Below are 19,304 nucleotides of genomic sequence, written 5' to 3'. Positions count from 1 at the left end.
AGAACAAGAGAATTCTCCATGCTGGAAGATTTAACTGTCCCATTTCACAGATGAGATAACAGTGTCACAGAGAGGAAAAGTTACTTGGCTAAAGTGACCCAGTAAGTTAATAAGAAAGTTAAGACATAAACCTAGATTTCGTAACTCTCCGCTTGGGCATCTTTCCCCAACAGGAGGCGTCTGCTCTCCTCATTCAGAGCCTCCCCTTAAGGCACGACTAGGATGAGAAAAACCACTCATCCTAAAATACAGCCCTGGCTTTTAGGGTAAGTTCAATTTTTTTTTTTTAATGGAAGCTATTATGGTTAGTACAAATTCAGTCTGTTGATCAAGTTCAAAACACTGCATGAAATGCAAAATCGAACTTAAAATATCTAGCTGCCTTTAATTAGCTACATACTCCCCATCTCTCAGGTTAGTTAATACTTTATTATGGGCTGTTATAAACTCTAGAAAGCGAAGGCTTTTTTCCATTCCATCACACTGATTGGCAGGAAGTATGTCTTAAGCATCCAGTGTTTAGCTTTATAATTATACTTAATAATAATTCAGCCATTTATAGAAAGAAGAGATACTGTGCCCATGGCTACCTTAGGACTATGGTAGGATAAGCAACAAAATTTTATTTTTCTTTTTGCTTCTTGTCTATATTTACTAAAATAATGTTTTATTGACATTTTCTTCAATGTCTTGACTTTAATAAAAATTTTCAAGCACCTGTTATATACAAGGGAATCATAATCTATTAAGATGGAACTGTACAAAACCATAAAACAAGCCAAAAAATTTGACACAAGAAAGGTCAATACAAAGTGCTATGATAGCCCAGAGAGGGGCTAACTCTGCCCAGAGCAAATCAGAAAAGTCTTCACAGAGGAGGTGGCACTTGAATTGATTCTAAGAGGTGAGTAACACGTATCAAGCAAAGAGAAATGATTTGGTGGGAAAGTTCCTGGAAGAGCCACAGAATGGAGATGTCTGGGACAAGGGCATAAAGGGGGGAAGTGGAGGGGGATGGGAAGGGAATGGGGAGCAGAAAGGGTTGGTTGGGGCCAGATTCTGAAGGGTCTCAAATATACTAATAAGTTTTATTCTGTAGTCCACGAGAGGTCATAAAAATCATGAAGCGAAGGGCCTATGTGATCCGAATTACAGTTTTGAGAAACAATTCCTGTATAGTTAATGCATAAATAATATACGGGGGGACACTATCCCCCTAAAAATAAGATCTGTAAAGGAATGTTTTCAGATCTAGGTGTATGACAGCATGCACTTAAAGTGGGATAGAAATAGGGAGAATGGAGGAGAGCAGATTCAGAAGACACTCTCCCTCTCTCTCTCCCTCTCTCTCTCTCTCTCTCTCTCTCTATATATATATATATATACATTGTACAAATATGACTTCACAGTTTCAAAGCATTTTCCTATGTATATGTGATACCATACCCTTGGTCTCAATAGCTCCATGAGGCAGGCAGGGAATGAATCATCATCTCCATTTTACCATTCCTGAAGTGGCAGTGATATGCCAGGGATCACCCAGCTAATACAGCAAAGTTGGGAACACAGCCCAGGATCAGTGTGGAGCTGCCTCTTAAACTTTCGAAGACTTCTTAAAATTTCATTTAATGATCAGCTCAAGACACCTGGCCATGTTTTCTCCAGGAATGAATGTGTGTCTATCTTCTCATCTTCTTTCCTACACTTTGAGGGCAGGATCTGCCTCTAGTATTTCTTTGTTATCTCTTTGTATTTATCTCAATAAATACCGAAGGACAGATAAGATGGACAGCTGAGTCCCAGGACTGTTCTCATCTGTAGTTCCCCCGACCACAGAGAATGATAAATAGGCAATCATCCATTTTCCCCTTGCTTCTGTGAGCATTTCCCATTCATCACCAGTCCACAGTGGAGGAACAGCGCTTGCCATGACTCCTGTGATCTAAGCTGCCTCCTGCCAGCTGTTCTGCATTCTAAGTGTGAAGGATCTGGACAAAATGCGCTTGCTCTCAGGCCTGTTTAACTTTTCCATCGGTCTGTGTTTGTCAAAGCTTCATGCCAACTCTGTCAGAAAAAGAAATGCCACAAAACTTCTTTGAGGAAAGGGAAAAAAAGACCTACTTTATACACTTGCTCTCATGCAAATCACACTCCCATTCAAATCCCAGCTGAATAGGAGTCCTGCAATAGCCTGGGAAATACACAGAGCCTCTAACCCAAGTGTAGGCTGCTTCACTCAAATTGTTGCATTTCCCTGCCCTTTTAACTCCTTTGGAGAAAACCCATAGGAAGAATTAACAATACAAATCCGAAGTCACTATCCCCCAGTCATTCCATTTCTGTACGAAATCGGCAAAGTAGTCCCCTGCCGCGGTTTTCTGCCCTTTTCTTCTCAGGCTCTACAGAATTGGAGTTGGGATGCTCTGTGAGCATATTTTCAATCAAAGTGGATGCATGGTCCAAGCTACCAGCTCCAAATAGATTCTAGCAAAGCAGTTCCCCTGGAATCTTAGTAAACAGTCTCTGCGAGTGATGAAGTAGCTGAATTATTAATACAATGTGTTACGCCACCCACCAAAAAGAGTTGAGACAGGCAGAGCCGACCAGGTTCTGAGAAAACTGAAATGAACTCTAACCCCCTCCTCCTCCATAGGTTGTTGTGAAATTCAAGCCAGTTAACAAACCCCTTGCATGATTGCCTGCCAGAGATGTACAGCAAAGTTCATGCCCTTCCCCCTTCCAGCCCAGACGTTTTGAGTCTAATATCTATCCTCTAGGAATTTACAAAGAAACAGGCAATACTAAAAGGGGCAAAAGGCTTTAACCCCCAAATCACACTTGAACACTTTACAAGGTCTAGTCATTTCATTTTAAAATTTTCTGGCTGGCTTGCTCGCTTCATATGCCTATTATTGAAAATAGCAGTCAGTGCAAATTTCAATGCGAGTCTTCACTGTGGGAGGAAAGAGGAGACATAGGTGCTGGCTGGTTCTTGTCCCAGGCATTCCACCATTTTCCAGATGCAGGATCCCCAGCAAGTTCCTCGACCTTTCCCAAGGGCAACTGCCACATCTGTAAAATCAGTTACAGCGATATCTCCCCTCCACTGTTGTAGGCTTTGATGAGATGCGTGAATGTGCCTGACTCTAGTGCAAGGGTTCAAAGATGTTCCTTTCCCGGACTTTTTCCTGTTGACACTTGGAGAATGATGTCCTGGGTAGGGTGGTTTGAGTGTTTTGTTTTGCGGGCTTTTAAGGGCTGGGGAGCTGAAGAAAGAGCTAGAATGAGAAAAATGAATTGAGGCAAGAAGAATATTTACATTCAAATTCTCAGATGCATATGGTATCATTTGGTAGAACTGTTCAATGAAAGGGATTATTAATTAATAATAAATGTTTGGATTTCACAGCTGAGGTCAACACAACCACAAACATCCAATTTAAAGCAAAATTATAATTAAAGGGTCTTCAACTCCATCAGTGGCCTTTGGAAAATTAAACCCTAAAATCAAGAGGGCTTATTTTCCCCTGGGATTGAAAGCCCTGTATTTTGAATACTCTGACTCAAGAAGTATACTTTAATTTCCCAGCCAGCCCCAGAGAATTCTACATTCACACAATGCCTACAGTATAGACCGTCCAAAGCAAAGGTTTACTAGAGTGAGTGGGACCCATCATCCCTCCTGCCAGGGCATTGGAGCCACTCTTTCCAGACAGATTTAAATGAGAAAACTGCTATACAAAAGATTCAAGTATAATAGCCCCCCACTTATTTTCAGGGGATACTTACAAGAGCTCCGGTGGATGCCTGAAACTGTGGGCAGTACCGAACCCTATACGTACCATGAATTTTCCTGTACATACATCGTTATGATAAAGTTTAATTTAAATTAGGCACAGGAAGAGATTAACAACAATGACTAATAAAATAGAATTACGATAATATACTGTAATAAAAGTTATGTGAATGTTGTCTCTCAAAATATCTGCTTGTACTGTAGTCTCCCTTCTTCTTGTGATGATGCAAGATGATAAAATGCCTACATGATGAGATAAAGTGAAGTAATGACGTAGGTATTGTGACACAGCGTTAGGCTACTACTGACCTTCTGATGATACGTCAGAAGAAGGACCATATGCATCGGGTGATCCTGGATCATCAAGTCATAACAACGTGGATGGTTGGATGTCAGTAGCTGACCATGTCACCAGTTGGGGATCCTAGCGAGAGATTTGATCACGCTACTCAGACGGCATGCAAGTTAAAACTTATGAATTGTTTATTTCTGGAATTTTCCATTTAATATGTTTGGACTGAGGGTAACTGAGAACATGGAAAGGGCAACAGCAGATAAGGGAGGACTACTGTAAGTTGGTGACACCTTTGGAAATATTCTTAAATCTCAGCCTGCCAGAAGTTCCTCCCTTTGATTGCGAAACATATGGCTGCTTCAAAAGAAGACACTAGGCATTTAATCAAAATATCCACTAAGGCGAAGATGACAGCAGGACACATGCAAGGATGAGAAAGAATGTATTAGGCCATTCCTCCCTAGAAGCCTACGAAAGCCAAAATGACCAAAACAGCTACTTTGGGCCAGTGTCTAATGAAACCCACTGTGTGGCTGGAAGCACTCCTGCCACTTCCTGTCAGTGGTTGCTAACTTTACAACAATGTGGGTCATTTGTGGGGAAGAGGCTACTGGGGGAAGTTCTATTTACTGCATTTAATGAAGATGCCGCATCCACAGCCACTAACCAGAGAAGCTCACAATTTCTCAGTGTGACCCAAAGGTTACACCAAACCACCAAGACAGCAGACAGAGCCCACGGGACAAACAGGGTCACTAACAGAGAGACCCATTCCTGCTCCCTGATATGAGTGACAAAGGCCTTGTTCAAGTCTCTCCTTCCTTTAAGAAGCCTTCCTAGGATCCAGCGGGCTTCCTCTGCCCTAAATCCAGAGCTGCTTGTCCATTCTAGACTGCCCAACCTTTTCACCATCAAAGATGCCTTGCAGTTCCTTCTCGACCCTCTGTGACATCTATAAGATGTCTTTATTTACCAGGTAAACTATATTTAAATCATTTCTCCACTTCTGTTAATCAAAGCATGGGAAGTGTCAATCACATCCCCTGATGAGTGGAAATAACCAGCGAGACCAGAGTGATCTGCCAGTGTCACTCCACATTCAGATCACAAGCACAGAACGCCAGTGCTGTGACCAGTCCAGGCAGAGGCTGCTGTTCTCAGTTAGTCTAGGCAAGTTAATCATTGAAAAACGTACAGGACGTGTTAGGTATTTTTGAAGTCCTAAAAAGAGCACGAGATGCCCTGTGATTGCCCTAACAGACCTTGGCAGGTCCAGAGAACCCAGGGTGAGAATCATGAGTCTAACTCATTTTGGACAATTCATCACGCGTTGCTGATGTGAAAGCTGGCAGGGAATAGTGGGGAAAACTTGGGCTTCAGGCCTCAAAGCAAGAGGGTGGGGATATGGGGATATATGTATACATATAACTGATTCACTTTGTTATACAGCAGAAACTAACACAACATTGTAAAGCAATTATACTCCAATAAAGATGTTAAAAAAAAAAATGGCCTCATGAGACAGACTTTTCAGGTCTGACCCCAACTCAAACTCACCTGCTGTGTAACTTCTGGTGAGTTATTTTTTAACATCTCTGAACCTCAGTTCTGTCAATGGAGATAATAGTAATGAAGACTTCATAGGCTCACTGGGAGAATTAAATAAGAGAACGCATGCACACTGCTTTGCCCAGTGAGAGGTACATACTTGCACTCAATAAATGTCAGCAATTGTCATTATTTAGTCAGGCTTGCTTGAGTCCAAATCCCAGGCCTAACACATATTAGCTGTGTGAACTTGAGCAAATCATTTACCCTCTCTGAGTTGCAAAACCGGTTATTGACATCTACCTTATTTTGTTATTGGAAAGATTAAGTGAGATATCAACTAAAACTCCTAATAATAAAGGTTGAGTGCCTTTTCCTCACCTTCTTGTATTCTATGTGGTTTCATTTTTCACGCACTTATAGCTTCATCTTCACTGTAATTTTCAACTTGACACTCCAACCAGTTTCTAAAGATCTGTGTTTGTGTCTTATACCCTTTAATATCACCCAGCATCCCACACATGAATCTAAAAGATGCACAGTAATTTTAGTTTTTGAGATGATAATCATGTATAACAGCCACATCTCCAGGGGGGAAAGGGGATGGGGAAAAAAAAAAAAATTAACCTTATCAGGAACTACAGTTCTATTTCATGGTCTTAAAAATATTGTAAAGTGAATCCAAGGAATAGAGATTTTTAATATTTGTACTTTTAACTGTTTTCAGGGTACTCTGAAGATCTAAGGCTGCTTTTCATTTTGCTGAAGCAGGAATCTGCTTGTCACACACCCTGGTTTGTGGAAGTACGTTACTCAGCGGGTGAGGGGGTCTAGCTGACCACCCAGCATCTATTCCTCAGGCAGCTTTATTGTTCTCTGCTCACTCATCGTAAACCCACTGACACTGCTAAACTGACTGAAAACTCTGTTTCTTTGTGAAATATTCTCTGACAAACAAAGCAGCACTAGAGTGGTTTCATGAATATGTTAATGCCAAAGGTCTTCGGTAAACCTTTTGTATTTTTTCCATACATATTTTAATTAATCTTACGATACTTCCAAAATGGTGTAGGCACTATGGAAAATAGTTTGGCAGTTCCTCAAAAAGTCAAGCACAGGAACCATATCGTCCTGCATTTCCACTCCTAGGTAAATATAACCATGAGAATTGAAAATCTATGTCCAATAGCGCAGGGAGATCAGCTCGGTGCTTTGTGACCACCTAGAGGGGTGGGATAGGGAGGGTGGGAGGGAGACGCAAGAGGCAGGGGATATGGGGACATATGTACACGTATAGCTGATTCACTTTGTTATACAGCAGAAACTAACACACCATTGTAAAGCAATTATACTCCAATAAAGATGTTAAAAAAAAAAGTAGATGAAGTACTAATACCTGCTGAACACACATGCTGAACATACATGCTACGATACGGATGAACCTTGAAAATATTATGCTGAGTGAAAGGCAAAGAAACAGAAAGTGGACCGGTAGTTGCCATGGGATGGGGGGAGGAGGAGGGTAAATGTGGAGTGACAGTTAATGGGTACAGTTTTTTTGTTGCTGCAGTGATAAAAATGTTCTAAAATTGATTGTGGTGATGGTTGCTCAACTCTGTGAATATACTAAAAGCCAGTGAATTGAACACTTTAAGTGAATCAATGTTATGGTACATAAATTAGATCTCAGCAAAACTGTTTTAAAAATACCATTATAACTCAAGGAAAACCGTTTCTCTAAACCAAGAGGATTTCCAATGGCCCATTTATTTTAAGGGGCTTTGAGAAATTTAAAAATTCCAGAGCAAAATATATATTAATTAAATAAATTATGTATATAAAAAACTTAGAGCCTCATCTTTCTAATAAGGCTATGAACACAAAGAAGCATTTACTAATCCTATAATACAGGCTTCATAGGTCTCTACAAACACTGCCTTTAAAGTGTTCGTGGAGAGAGAGGCATCACCATGGTTCAGAGGCTCCCAACCAGGAGATCAGGAACCCCACCACCACCACCATCCCCCTCACCCCCCCAATCTCTTTTAATCTCCTTGTCACCCATCCTTCTCCTCTCTGTCCCCTGTACCTCAGGTTCATTTCTAATCTGCCTCCCAAATGATCTCCCTCCTTGGCCTCCAATTTCCCTCCCCTCAAACACAAATCAGATTAAATTAATCCCCTCTTAAAAACTGCTCATGACTATGTTAATGTCAAACACTGCCTGTAAAACTTTGGTAATTTTTTTTTTCCTTACACATTTTAACTAACCTTAGGGTACTTCTAAAATGGTGCAGCTGCTATGGAAAAACAGTTTGGCAGGTCCTTAGAAAGTTAAACATGGAGTTACCATATGACCCAGCAATTCCACTCCTAGGTATATACTGTGTTTGGTTTCTGTATGAAATTTTCCATAATAAAAAGAAAAATGAAAACGAAAATACAACCTCATTCGCTGGTCCTCCAAATTAAAGTTCAAGTCCCTTAGCGGCCTGCCATTTATAGCTCCCCTTTTTAATCTGGCTCCTAACTATCTCTCCAGCCTCATCCCCAACATTCTCTTTCCCCACCAACTCAATGCAAATACACAGCACTTACACTCCAGCCTCCAACCACCCACCCTTCCCAAAAACGTTCTTGTTTCTAAGTCTCAGCATCCGTTGCTCCCTCTGCTGCAATACCCTTTCCCACTCCATGTAATGAAGGCTATTATTTCTCTAACAAGACCCAGCTCCAAGCCCTCAGGCAAACTCATTGCTTTTCACTGTGCAGCTATAGCCCCTCCCTTCCCATGCCCAAATCAGCAGCACTAAGTGTGTAAAATTACCCAAAAGTCTGTTACCCTTTCCCAACGTGGGAATTCATAAAGCACAAGGAACCCCACCCCAGGGGAAGAAGGGACTAAGGGGTGTTGCACATAGTAGATGCTCAAGAAACAACTGCAGAAGACAAGACATACCTGAAAGACAGGTACAAACATAGACTTAATTAAATAGGCTCTCTAGAAATTATACTGATTGATGCTAATTTGGGGGCCAGAGATAAAGAAACCATCAGTGAGAACAGCTTCCTTCGTGTCAATATAATCATGTGTATTATGTGCTTTAGGGATACATAAACAGGAACAAAAGCATACTGCTTATTATGACAAGGCGCTTACACTGATTTGCATTTCTCTGCAAAACTCTCTAAGCATATAATTTTGTTAATTTGTGACAAACCTCAAAAACACACTTCCCACCAATACTCTGATTGCAGTGTATACTCTCAAAGCACACAGAAATCATCAAGTTCCTTTCATAAGGTGCCAACTGGATCTTATGTGTGTTGTTTGGTTTGGTTTGGTTTAAATTTGGGAATTCTAATGCAGATCATAATTTATAATTTAACTTGGACCTAAAGGAAGAATAGTTTCACAAGGATGTTTCAGAAACTGACCTAGCCTTCTTTTGAATGTTGGGACCACCAACTCATGCATGACCTTGAGAAAATTATTTCATCTGAGACTCAGTTTCCTCCTCAGTCAAAAACAAACACTTCGAAAACGTGGGCTTCTCTTTCTTCTCTCCTGGGACACATCATTTGAAAAAGATGGTGCCTGTTCAAGTTCAAATCAGTCAGCAGTGATCTTTGGTAATAAGCACCTTCTAGAACAAGGGCCAGTGGAAGAAAAGTGATCTATCAAAAAAACTGCCTAGTCCTTCAAATTTGCCCCATGTGTCTCTGCCCTCACTAAACTATCATCCTCTGGTTTGGGTTAAAAGTTAAACCTGTTTGTCTTGTTCCTCTTTTAATTGACCCAGGAAAGAGAAAAATGAGAATAGGGCTCTCTGAAGAACTACCTCATAAATGATAATCAAGTTTCGAACTGACAAGTACGCACCAGAAAAGCAAAATGGTATAAAGGCAAGACCTTGGTTCTAGGTCCTGCCCTTTCGCTATCACCAGACAATTACTAACCAGTCCAAGCATCCAGGTCTTCCTATGTGAATCAAGGGCACTGACTAGGACGTGGTGACAATGACAACAGCAGCTGGTGAGTGCACAGCGCCACACACTATACCAGGCATCGCCTCGCAACTTCACAACACATATTATCCCATTTTACAAATGAGAAAACCGAGGCCTCAGAGACAGTCACAACTTGCCTAACCACGTACAGCTAATAACCCTAAGCAAACTCCCACCTATCTGTCTCCAAAGCCTGTGCTTCCCCCTTGGACCTCCCACCTGTCCCCTGTTGAAAGAGGCCTATTTTTCTGACTGAGATAAAAAATGACTTGGTATTGTTGATAATGAAATCCCCAAGGTACTTTCAAATTCTAAAGCATCCATGAATCTAGGCACTAAAGAATTGCTCCGATGGAATTTTCTTTATTACGTCCACCGAGAGGCTCAGTCAGCACACTCCAAGCTGTTCTGCAACTATTTCTATTGGGCCCTGCAGAACATATTTGTACATATTTGGACTCAAAAAAATGGAAATAAATGAAATGGAATGGAATAGAAAAGAGGGAGTCTTCACTGCATTAACTGCATTGAAAAGTGGGCAGCAAGGTAAGCCGACGAGAGTTCTGGAAAATTTAGTGACTACTTACTAGCTGGGCACTGTTGTGCAAGTTACTTAACCTCTCTGAACCGCAGTTTCCTCCTCTCTAAAAGGAATCTACTATCTATATTACATGGTTGACCTGAACAATAAATATGTTCACTACCACAGTGATTCCCTTCCTCAAGAGATATGGAGAGTGCCCTGGATGACAAGCATTTTGATTATTTTCAATCATGTTGCTCTTTTTAGTTATTTTTTCTTCCTCTGGGCTTTCAAAAGACACATATAAGAGTTGACACTAAAATAGGCCATTTGTCCAAATTCCCTCCCCGACAAAGGTGTATTTGTCTTTCCCTTAAGATGATATAACCATGTCCCTTCCAGAGGGGAAGAAGGTAACCACCAAAGACTCTTGAGGTTCCTGCACTGTGACTTTTCCCAAACCTGCCACTGCTTTTCTCTGGCTAATAGAAAACATTTGTGTTCCCTCTGTCTGGTTTTTTCTTGGGATTCTCTTCACAACTGGTTCCCCTAATATATTTCAGGCAACTTTGCTGCCAAAATATTAAATTCATAGAACCATCGAGGAGTAAGGACAGCGGGAAGGAAAGGAAAATGCTACTATTACTGTGAATAATAATAGCTACTTAATACCTGATAATGATTTAGTGCTTTTTACCTCTTCGAAGTGCTTTCAGATTTGTGATTTCATCTGAGCCTCACCATATACGAGGGTCACAGGTTTGCTTTTGTATTTTACAGATGAGGAAACTGAGGCCTGAAAGGTTAAATAATTTTTGCCCATGTCACATGTGTAGATGACTTTATGTCAGGATTCAAACCCAGACCTGGGTGAATCCGAAGCTTGTGTTGTTGCTACAATACTTTGCCAAGCTAACTTTGATCTTTTTTCTTATTTATTTATTTATTTATTTATTTATTTATTTATGGCCGTGTTGGGTTTTCGTTTCTGTGCGAGGGCTTTCTCTAGTTGTGGCAAGCAGGGGCCACTCTTCATCGCCGTGTGCGGGCCTCTCACTATCGCGGCTTCTCTTGTTGCGGAGCACAGGCTCCAGACGTGCAGGCTCAGTAATTGTGGCTCACGGGCCCAGTTGCTCCACAGCATGTGGGATCTTCCCAGACCAGGGCTCGAACCCGTGTCCCCTGCACTGGCAGGCAGATTCTCAACCACTGCGCCACCAGGGAAGCCCTAACTTTGACCTTTTAAAGGCTCTCTTTAGAAGCGGCATTCATTCATTTCACGGTTTACTCATATACAAACTTCAATTTCTCAAAAGAAAATATTTATAGAGTTAACACTTCATTTATCCAAAGTGGTCGCTTGGCCTACAACACTACAGAGAACTCAGTTTACAAATAAATAAAAATCCCAGTCTCTTAGCAGTTAGGAGACACCAGCAAGTCCTTGCACTAAAAATCAGACCTTCAGGCCAGCACCCAGAGGTAATTTTTCCTTTGGAAAGGATTCTAACAATCTGAAATATTTTTTTTTAATTGGAGTACAGTTGATTTACAATGTTGTGTTAGTTTCAGGTGTAAAGTGATTCGGTTACACATATACCTATATTCATTCTTTTTTATATTCTTTTCTCATATAGGTTATCACAGAATATTGAGTTGAGTTCCCTATGCTATACAGTATGTCCTTGTTGCTTATCTATCTTATATACAGTAGTGTGTGTACGGTTATCCCAAGCTCCTGATTTATCCCTCCCCTCCACGTTTCCCCTTTGGTAACCATAAGTTTTTTTTCCATAGCGGCAAGCCTGTTTCTGTTTTGTAAATAAGTTCATTGATATCATTTTTTAAAATTAGACTTCACCTATGAGAGATATGTGATATCTGTCTTTGATATTTGATATGATATTTGTCTTTCTCTGTCTGACTTCACTTAGTATGATAATCTCTAGGTATCTTGAATATCTTTATTGGAAAAGACAGGTGTACTGGCCACAAACAGAAAGAAAAGTACGGACAACCTAACAATTCAAAACGTGCCAGAACATGCGATCCCTCTACATAAACCAACTGCCCTTTAGGACATTAGCTATTAAACAACACAGTGATTCTCAGATTGGCCTGATAAGAATCACCAGAAGCTTTTATAAAACACAGAATCCTAGGCCCTGGTCCAGAGCCTAGTGAATTTGAATCTCCTGGGAAGGAGCCTGAGAAATCTGCATGTCACACCAGATGGGTCTCCTTATTAGCTGAGTCGGTGAAGTACTGACACAGGAGGCATCCCCCAAATTATCACTCCTCAAATAATGTGTACCAGGTTGACATGACACCTAGGGCAGGGTGTCTCCATAAACATGACTGCCTACACGGGGAAGAAGCCCTCAACTATGGTATCATTAGCATCATGCTATGAACAGGGCTTGCCAGCCCAAACAACTGCACAGGAAGGGGAAAAGAAAGAATCTCAAATTGACAGTAAGTCAAAAGGGCTAAAAGTGGAAAAGGCCACCAACTCTGGCTTTAACAGTCTCCCACAAAGGCAGCTATAACCCTATGGTATATCTCAAGTATAAGAGAAAGGGATGGAAGAGCTAAGGAGAAAAAAAACCAAAAAACAAAAGAAACTAGCCAATCCAGACAATAAAGGTTTTCAACCATCCTGGAAGAGTCAGCAGGGCTGACTCTGCATGGGTTGGAAGGAGGCACTCAGTAGATATCTGGGGAGGGGGACAAGGAAGAGACAGGGGACAGAGCAGAGAAGCTCCACATGGATTTACCAAATCTCTGCATTTGTGCTACAGCCGTGCACTGCCATTTGTGCTTTCTTTGGAACCACTGTCTCACGGGGTACAAAGGCGTCCTCAAAATTTGGGAATTACTTAGTGTTAGAACGACCCCAAATCAAAACGATACCTTGGGGAGACGAGACCGTATCACTGACCAGAAGAGTTGAACCACCTTTATCCATCTGCTTTGGTGCAAATGACTAACTGGAAAATGTGGAGAGGCAGGACTTTCTGCAAACCGAGCTTTGGAATTTTCTAATGATCTGAGTTCCAGGGTTCTTCAGATGAGGGAAGAAAAGGGGGATGGACTCCAGTCATGCTCACTGAGGATTAGAGATCAACTCAAACTGACTTCAGTGTGTACCTCAGTTTTCTCATCTATAAAATGGAGATAATCTCTTCATCAGAGTTGAAGTGAAAAGGAAAACAGCTCATTCATCTGAAAAAGAGGCCAACAGGGCTTAGAAAGACAGTAGATGCTCATTCCTCCTTGCCTGGGGATATTGTCTGCTGCTCTCTTGTAACCTGGTAGAGCAGGAGTGCATAAAAGAACAGGCCATACTTTTATGCAACTGAAAGGAAAACAAAATCCATTTCAGAAAAACTACTATGCAAAGATTCATAACTGTGTTTATAAAAGCAATAATCGGCAAAGATGCTATTTTCTGAGACATAAAGCTCCATTGGTGATTCTCTGACACCAGATTCCTTTGGTCCTCAAAGGAGAGTGGACGCCTGTTTTTTCACCAAGAATTTAACATCCCAAAAGGTATGTGAAACAAGTGGAACCGCTTGCATATCTCCACTTACACAGCACGTATATTGCACATCAGCTTTTATCGTTTCCAGACACAAGGCGAGGAAGCTTGGTATATATTCCTGTGAGAGAATAAACAGGAAAATGTCTCCCTTTTTCATATATTAGGGCCTTGTAATCCAGACCATATGATCAATACACTATATAAAAATTAAATCATACTGACAGTCCCAGGCAGAAAGTGAACCAAGTAGAAACAATTTTTTAGGACTGTGATGTGTGGAATATTAAAATCACATGTTGTGTTAATAATTTTCTTTTAGAAGCCAAATAGAGTTCTCCTGCATAAATTTCTCAAGTAAATGTTTACCTTACAGTGTTTCCTATTAAGGATGGTCGAGAGGCATTAAATTAGTGAGATTGTAATTTGGCCTATGCATAGGGGAGACACATTGAAAATGACTTGGTTGACATTATGTTAATGGCAAGGCACATACCTTAAAGCGGATAGCTATGTGCTCCTTATGGTAAAATACAACGTCCTGGTATCTTATTAACTTTTTTTTTTTTCAGTAAACAAAAATCATTTGCTCAAAGAGGGCAATAGTGAGTAAACTTAACAAACAGCTAGGTATAGAATATTAGCTTTGAAGGGGACACAGGGAGAGTTGGGGCAGATGAAGAGCTGTAATGTGCAAACATACACCTGACTTAACACCTTCAATGTACAACAGTATCTTGGGATTTCTGTGTCCCCCGCTAAACTGTAGCTGATAGGTGTGTCTTTTTGCAAATTCCTTCACACTTTTTCCTTTGATAAGATACACCATCTCGTGGGACTGCCTTCTGAAATCAGAAGAGTGGAAAGAGGAGGGGAGTACAATAAAACTGTCCGAAGGCTGTCAAGTGTGTTCTAGCTCTGCTTTCCTAATCACCAAGTAGGAGGTAGGAGGGTACAGGGAACAGACAGTCTAGAAAGAATTCACCCTACCACCAGGGAACAAAACACATCAGTGAACACTGGGAAGCCCCAGACAAGTTTACAGCAAACAGCTTCAATGTGTTTGTGTTCCTGGTACTCCCCCAGGACCAGGGAAGGTCTCTTAAACATTCAATAGCTTGGCAAGGGGACTTTTAAGTACTCATCCCTGCACTGTGCAGAAGCCAGTGGCCTTCAGGAAGGTAGGCCCCCCAGTGACAATTCCTTTACATAACATCTTAATGCTGAATTGATACGAGGAGGTGGGAATGGGATTTGCCACCTGAACTACAGTCACCTTTCTTCCCTTCCGCAGAGCACAATTTGACCTTCAGCTGTCTCTGCATATCTAAAGGGGGCCATTCTTATATTTAAACTCCAAGAGTCCTTTCTTTCTTTGACTCTCAGGATTTACTATGGACAGTCAAGCCAAGGACAGATGGACCTCAGTAAGGATCCTGCTACAGAGCCATGAACACAGGGTCATTGGACTCCAGCCCAAGAAGTCTCTGGTTTGCACACTCTGCATGGACAACTCCATTTCAAAGGGACTTGAGCTTCCGTGCAGGAGTTCTATTTTAAGGGGAACAGGGAACACAGATGTTTCTTCAGTTAGCAGAGTTGGCAGAACAGCTCCTGGACCAAATCCGAGTTCTTAATACAGGAAGGGGCCTTAGAGAGCATCTAGTTCAAGCCACTCACTCAACTGATGAGGAAACTGAGGCCAGAGAGGCAGTTAGGCGGCACCCCCGGCAAGTGGCAGAGTGGTGGTGTCCTGATGACAAGTCCTGCACGCTTCCCATAACACCATGATTCGCTTAAAAAAAAAATCTACACTTACTTCAATCGTGGAACTCCTGTAGATTCTTGTCAATAGCCACCCCCTGCCCCGGGGGCGAGTTCATAAATCCTCCTTTCCCTCCCACTCCATTCCGTTTACTCCTGCTCTTCCAGCTGTGCTTCCAACTAGTTTGGAAAACAGAAGCGGGCTACAGCCTCAGCTTTCTGGGAGTACAATTAATTGTGGTCCCGATGCATGAACCGTGGCTAGCTTTCCCAGTGCCTCAGTTGCCTCATCGGTGAAATGGACCTCCTCGCCCGTGTTGCACCGAGTCAGGGAGAGGCAGTACTCCCTGGCACACAGTAGGCGCCTAAAAAGTGACTGCTGGATCGGTACCCAGCATCACGCCCCTCGAGAGCACCCTCCCAACCCCCGGGGGGCGTTCAGGATAGCGGCATGAGAAAAGGCCCAGGCAGCCCCGGCGGAAGGGCTGGATGTTTACATTCGGCCGGGGGAAGGCAGCGTTCTACAGGCTGGAGCCCAGCGCTCCAGGAGATCCATCTTACTTGGCTGGAAGGCAACCAGCTCTACGCCGGCTCCGGGTCCTGGTTCCACCGATTTCCCCTATCCTAACAGGCCGAGCCCACGCCTTTCGTGGGATTCTGGCCGGGCTTCCAACCGGAGGTCGGCTTTTAGGATTCGGTGTCCAAGTGGCCCGCGAAAGCCTACAGCGCTCCCGACACTCCTTTACAGGCCGGGGAGGCGGCGGGAACGGGGAGGGCGGGGACCCGGGGGCCGGGAGCGGCGCGAAGGCTCCGCGAGAAGCCTGCGGGCGGCCCCCGGGGCGAACTGCGCGGCGCAGCCGGGAGACGCGGCCCGGCGCGCAGCCCCGGTCGGGCTGGGACGCGCGCCGGGCGCCGAGGGCCGGAGGGACAACGGGGCTGGGCTCACCCATGAAGAGGCAGAAGAGGTCCAGGCAGATGAGCAGCACCCGCTTGCTGCCGCCCTTCCTCGGGTTGTTGTTGAGCGCCGGGCTGCCGCCGTTCTTGCTCTCCGCGACGATCGCCTTGTCGTACTTGTAGTTTTGCATGGCGCTGGTCAAGACGCCCCGCGACAGCAGTCACACACCCAGACGCCCGGGTCGCCTCCCGGCCGAGGCTGCTCGGGGCGCGGCGGGAGAGTGCGGCCCCGCTGCCCGCTTCCAACGGCAGGCGGTGGTGCTTTCTGCTCCCCTGGGGCTCCTCTGCTTTTCCTGCCTCAATCCCGAATCGTTCGAAAGTCCAGGGGGGAGAGAGACAACTCCCGAGCAGAAACTTCTGCAGCGCCGCGCTGCCCCGGACGCGCGGGGCTCCCGTTTCTGTGTGCAAAGCAGCGAGCGGGCAGCGCGGGCCCTCGACCACCCTCCTCCGCGGCTGGTTGCTTAATGAATGGGAGCTGCGCGGAGCCCAGCCACGCCGAAGCGCTGCCGCAACTCTAACTTTCCTCCTCCTCCTGCTGCTGCTGCTGCCGCCGCCGCAGCTGCCGTTGTGATCGCCTGGATTTGTTTTCGGCAGTTTTATTTCAAGAGGTCCTTTAAAAAGAGAGAGGGACCTCCTTACTTGGCTCAGAAGAGATTCCGAAAGCACAGCCCCTTCCTTAAGCAGCCGAAGACGTAGGATAATTAAGGCCACATTTTCCCCCACCCCTTTCCAAAAAAAAAAAAAAATCCTAAAAGGAAAAGTTACTCTCAAACCAGAGAATCCGGGAGCCCCTAGCGTTCAGAAACACTAAATTGTCACAAAAGGAAAAATAAATAAATAAATAAAAGAATAAAAAGAAACTTTTTCTTGCCGGCCTTGGGTCAGGTAAAAGTTGAGGCTGTGCAGCTCAAAAGCATTTCTCCTCCCTGACACATTTGGGGCTTTCAAGTCTTTATTTTGATTTGAATCATATTATCCCGAAAATACTCAAAGAAAAACAAATTTTTTTTAAAGATCTTAACACCCAGCACCGGGTACTGGGGTAGATTCTGAGGATACAAACAGGAAAAGGACTGCACGACTCTGGAGCTAGACCCTGTGGACTGGAACCTTGGCCGTGGCTCTGTGCCTTGGTTTCCTCATATGTAAACTGGAGATAATAACTGTTTCTCCTAAATAGAGTAATTGTGAAGACTTAAATAGCTAACCCATGTAACGCCTAGAACAGTGCCAGGTATATAGGTGTTAACTATGACTTTTATTCCTGTTTCCAGGGTGAACGAGTCCCAAGCCCTACAACCCCCTGCTAGTTCAGCTGGCCCCCAGCCTGCTTGTACAACTACGGGGGGTAGTTTTGGGGGCAATCTAATGCTTTGCCTTAGAGGTTGTCATGTGCTTTTAAATTAATTATTTCATGTGAATTAATTTTTCTTCCAGGTAGACTATAATCATTTCCAAGGCAAGGGCCTTTCCTTCTATCTTCTGTAGTGCCTAGCAGAAAACTGGGCACACAGTACAATAAATAGGCATTTCTTCCAGATGTCTCTTTTTGTACATCCAGAAACAGAAATAGTTGTAGCTTTTTTATATGTTATATTGTTCATGTTCTTTTTTTATCCTGACTTGTTATGGGGTTCAGTAACCCTATATCCAGCCACCACCAGCCATTTGACCTTTCTCCAATAGTCCTTTCCCGCTCCACACCCCGTCCTCCTTTTCCCTCTGCCTGTAATGCACATCCATCCCTTCTCTAACTAGCAAAATTCTTCTCTGCTTTAGGGTACTCTGAAATGTCACCTTCTCTCTGAGCCCTTTCTTGATCTCTAGACAGAATTAACTTCACTTTCAACACTTTATTTATAACACTCTTGTGGCACTCATCACAGTCTGATTTGGCGTTATACTTAGTAAAGACTAGTCCACTCTACAGATTATCAGCTCCAAAGCATCTCCCAGGTACCTCGCACAGAGTCTGACGCCTGCAGAATTAAGCTTAAGTCCAGACTGCACAGCAACCATTGGGCTGGCAAAGAAAGGCAAAATCGCTGTCTTCTGGAAGCAAGAGTAATTGAATCTCTGAGACAGTTTTGGAGCTGCAGTATCTAGCGGCAGATCAGACACAGCATTCTCAATCAAATAGCAGCAAGTCAAAGCCAGGGAAACCAGAAGAACAAATTCCTTAGACGGCTTTACCATGAGAAATACCTTCTCTTGACATGTTAAAATAGCAGAAACAATACAAAACCGATTTCACCATTACTGACATTCTGAAAGGAATTCTGGGCTCCTGGTGTCTTCCCTTTTGCCCACTCAACACTCCTTGTCATGATAATCACCCTTGAAGTTCTAAGTCACCAAGCCACATCTTTGGAATCCCAAACGAAAAGTAAGAGCAAACCCCTGAAACTTCAGGAGCCCACTCTGATCTTTCCCTCCTTTGAGTTTCAAAAGTCCTAGGGCATCTGTGCCACTGACAGCCACGAATATTCCACTGTAGAGTCCTCTGTTCTATTATTTGAATTTTATAGTCACCTCCCTTTACATTTCCTGTCGCTTTTTCTTTCTCTGTGAAATGACTTTTATTAATTTAAGAACAGGCATTTTTAAAAGCCAGACTTTTACTGTAGTTAAATGGTATTATAACTCAGCAGTCACTGTTGGGCTCTTTAAAGTTACTGGGCAAGACTGATGGTAAACTTCAGCTGGCACTGGATTGAATACTAGGAACCTTTTTGGCTTCAAAGGTTCCCTGGATTAAATTCAGCTACTTATTAAGAAAGATAAAAATCTGTTATTCCAGGAGCGAATAAAAGGGAAAATAAATGGATGTTTAAATAAGAGCTTTATATTTCCATTTACAAGGCACTGG

General features: G+C 43.1%; 1 protein-coding gene and 1 long non-coding RNA gene across 2 annotated transcripts in view; both read right to left on the bottom strand.

The window, feature by feature from the left end:
- PLPP3 (phospholipid phosphatase 3) overlaps positions 1–17,142 on the bottom strand; it is an 83,309-nt gene extending 66,167 nt beyond the window's left edge. The window contains exon 1 of the mRNA XM_004273800.3: positions 16,428–17,142. Within this exon, the coding sequence (XP_004273848.1) occupies positions 16,428–16,566 (139 nt within the window). The 5' untranslated portion in view covers positions 16,567–17,142. The remainder of the gene's footprint in view (positions 1–16,427) is intronic.
- LOC117202859 (uncharacterized) lies at positions 10,881–16,416 on the bottom strand. Its single transcript, XR_004485350.2, has 2 exons — positions 11,413–16,416; positions 10,881–11,096 (listed from the first exon to the last, which is right to left on the bottom strand). It is a non-coding gene; the product is annotated as an uncharacterized LOC117202859 (long non-coding RNA).
- Positions 17,143–19,304: the final 2,162 nt, after the last annotated feature.

Source organism: Orcinus orca, chromosome 1 (genome assembly GCF_937001465.1).
Source record: "Orcinus orca chromosome 1, mOrcOrc1.1, whole genome shotgun sequence".
Classification (NCBI taxonomy): Eukaryota; Metazoa; Chordata; class Mammalia; order Artiodactyla; family Delphinidae; genus Orcinus; species Orcinus orca.
This window is presented reverse-complemented; position numbering and strand designations above follow the sequence as displayed.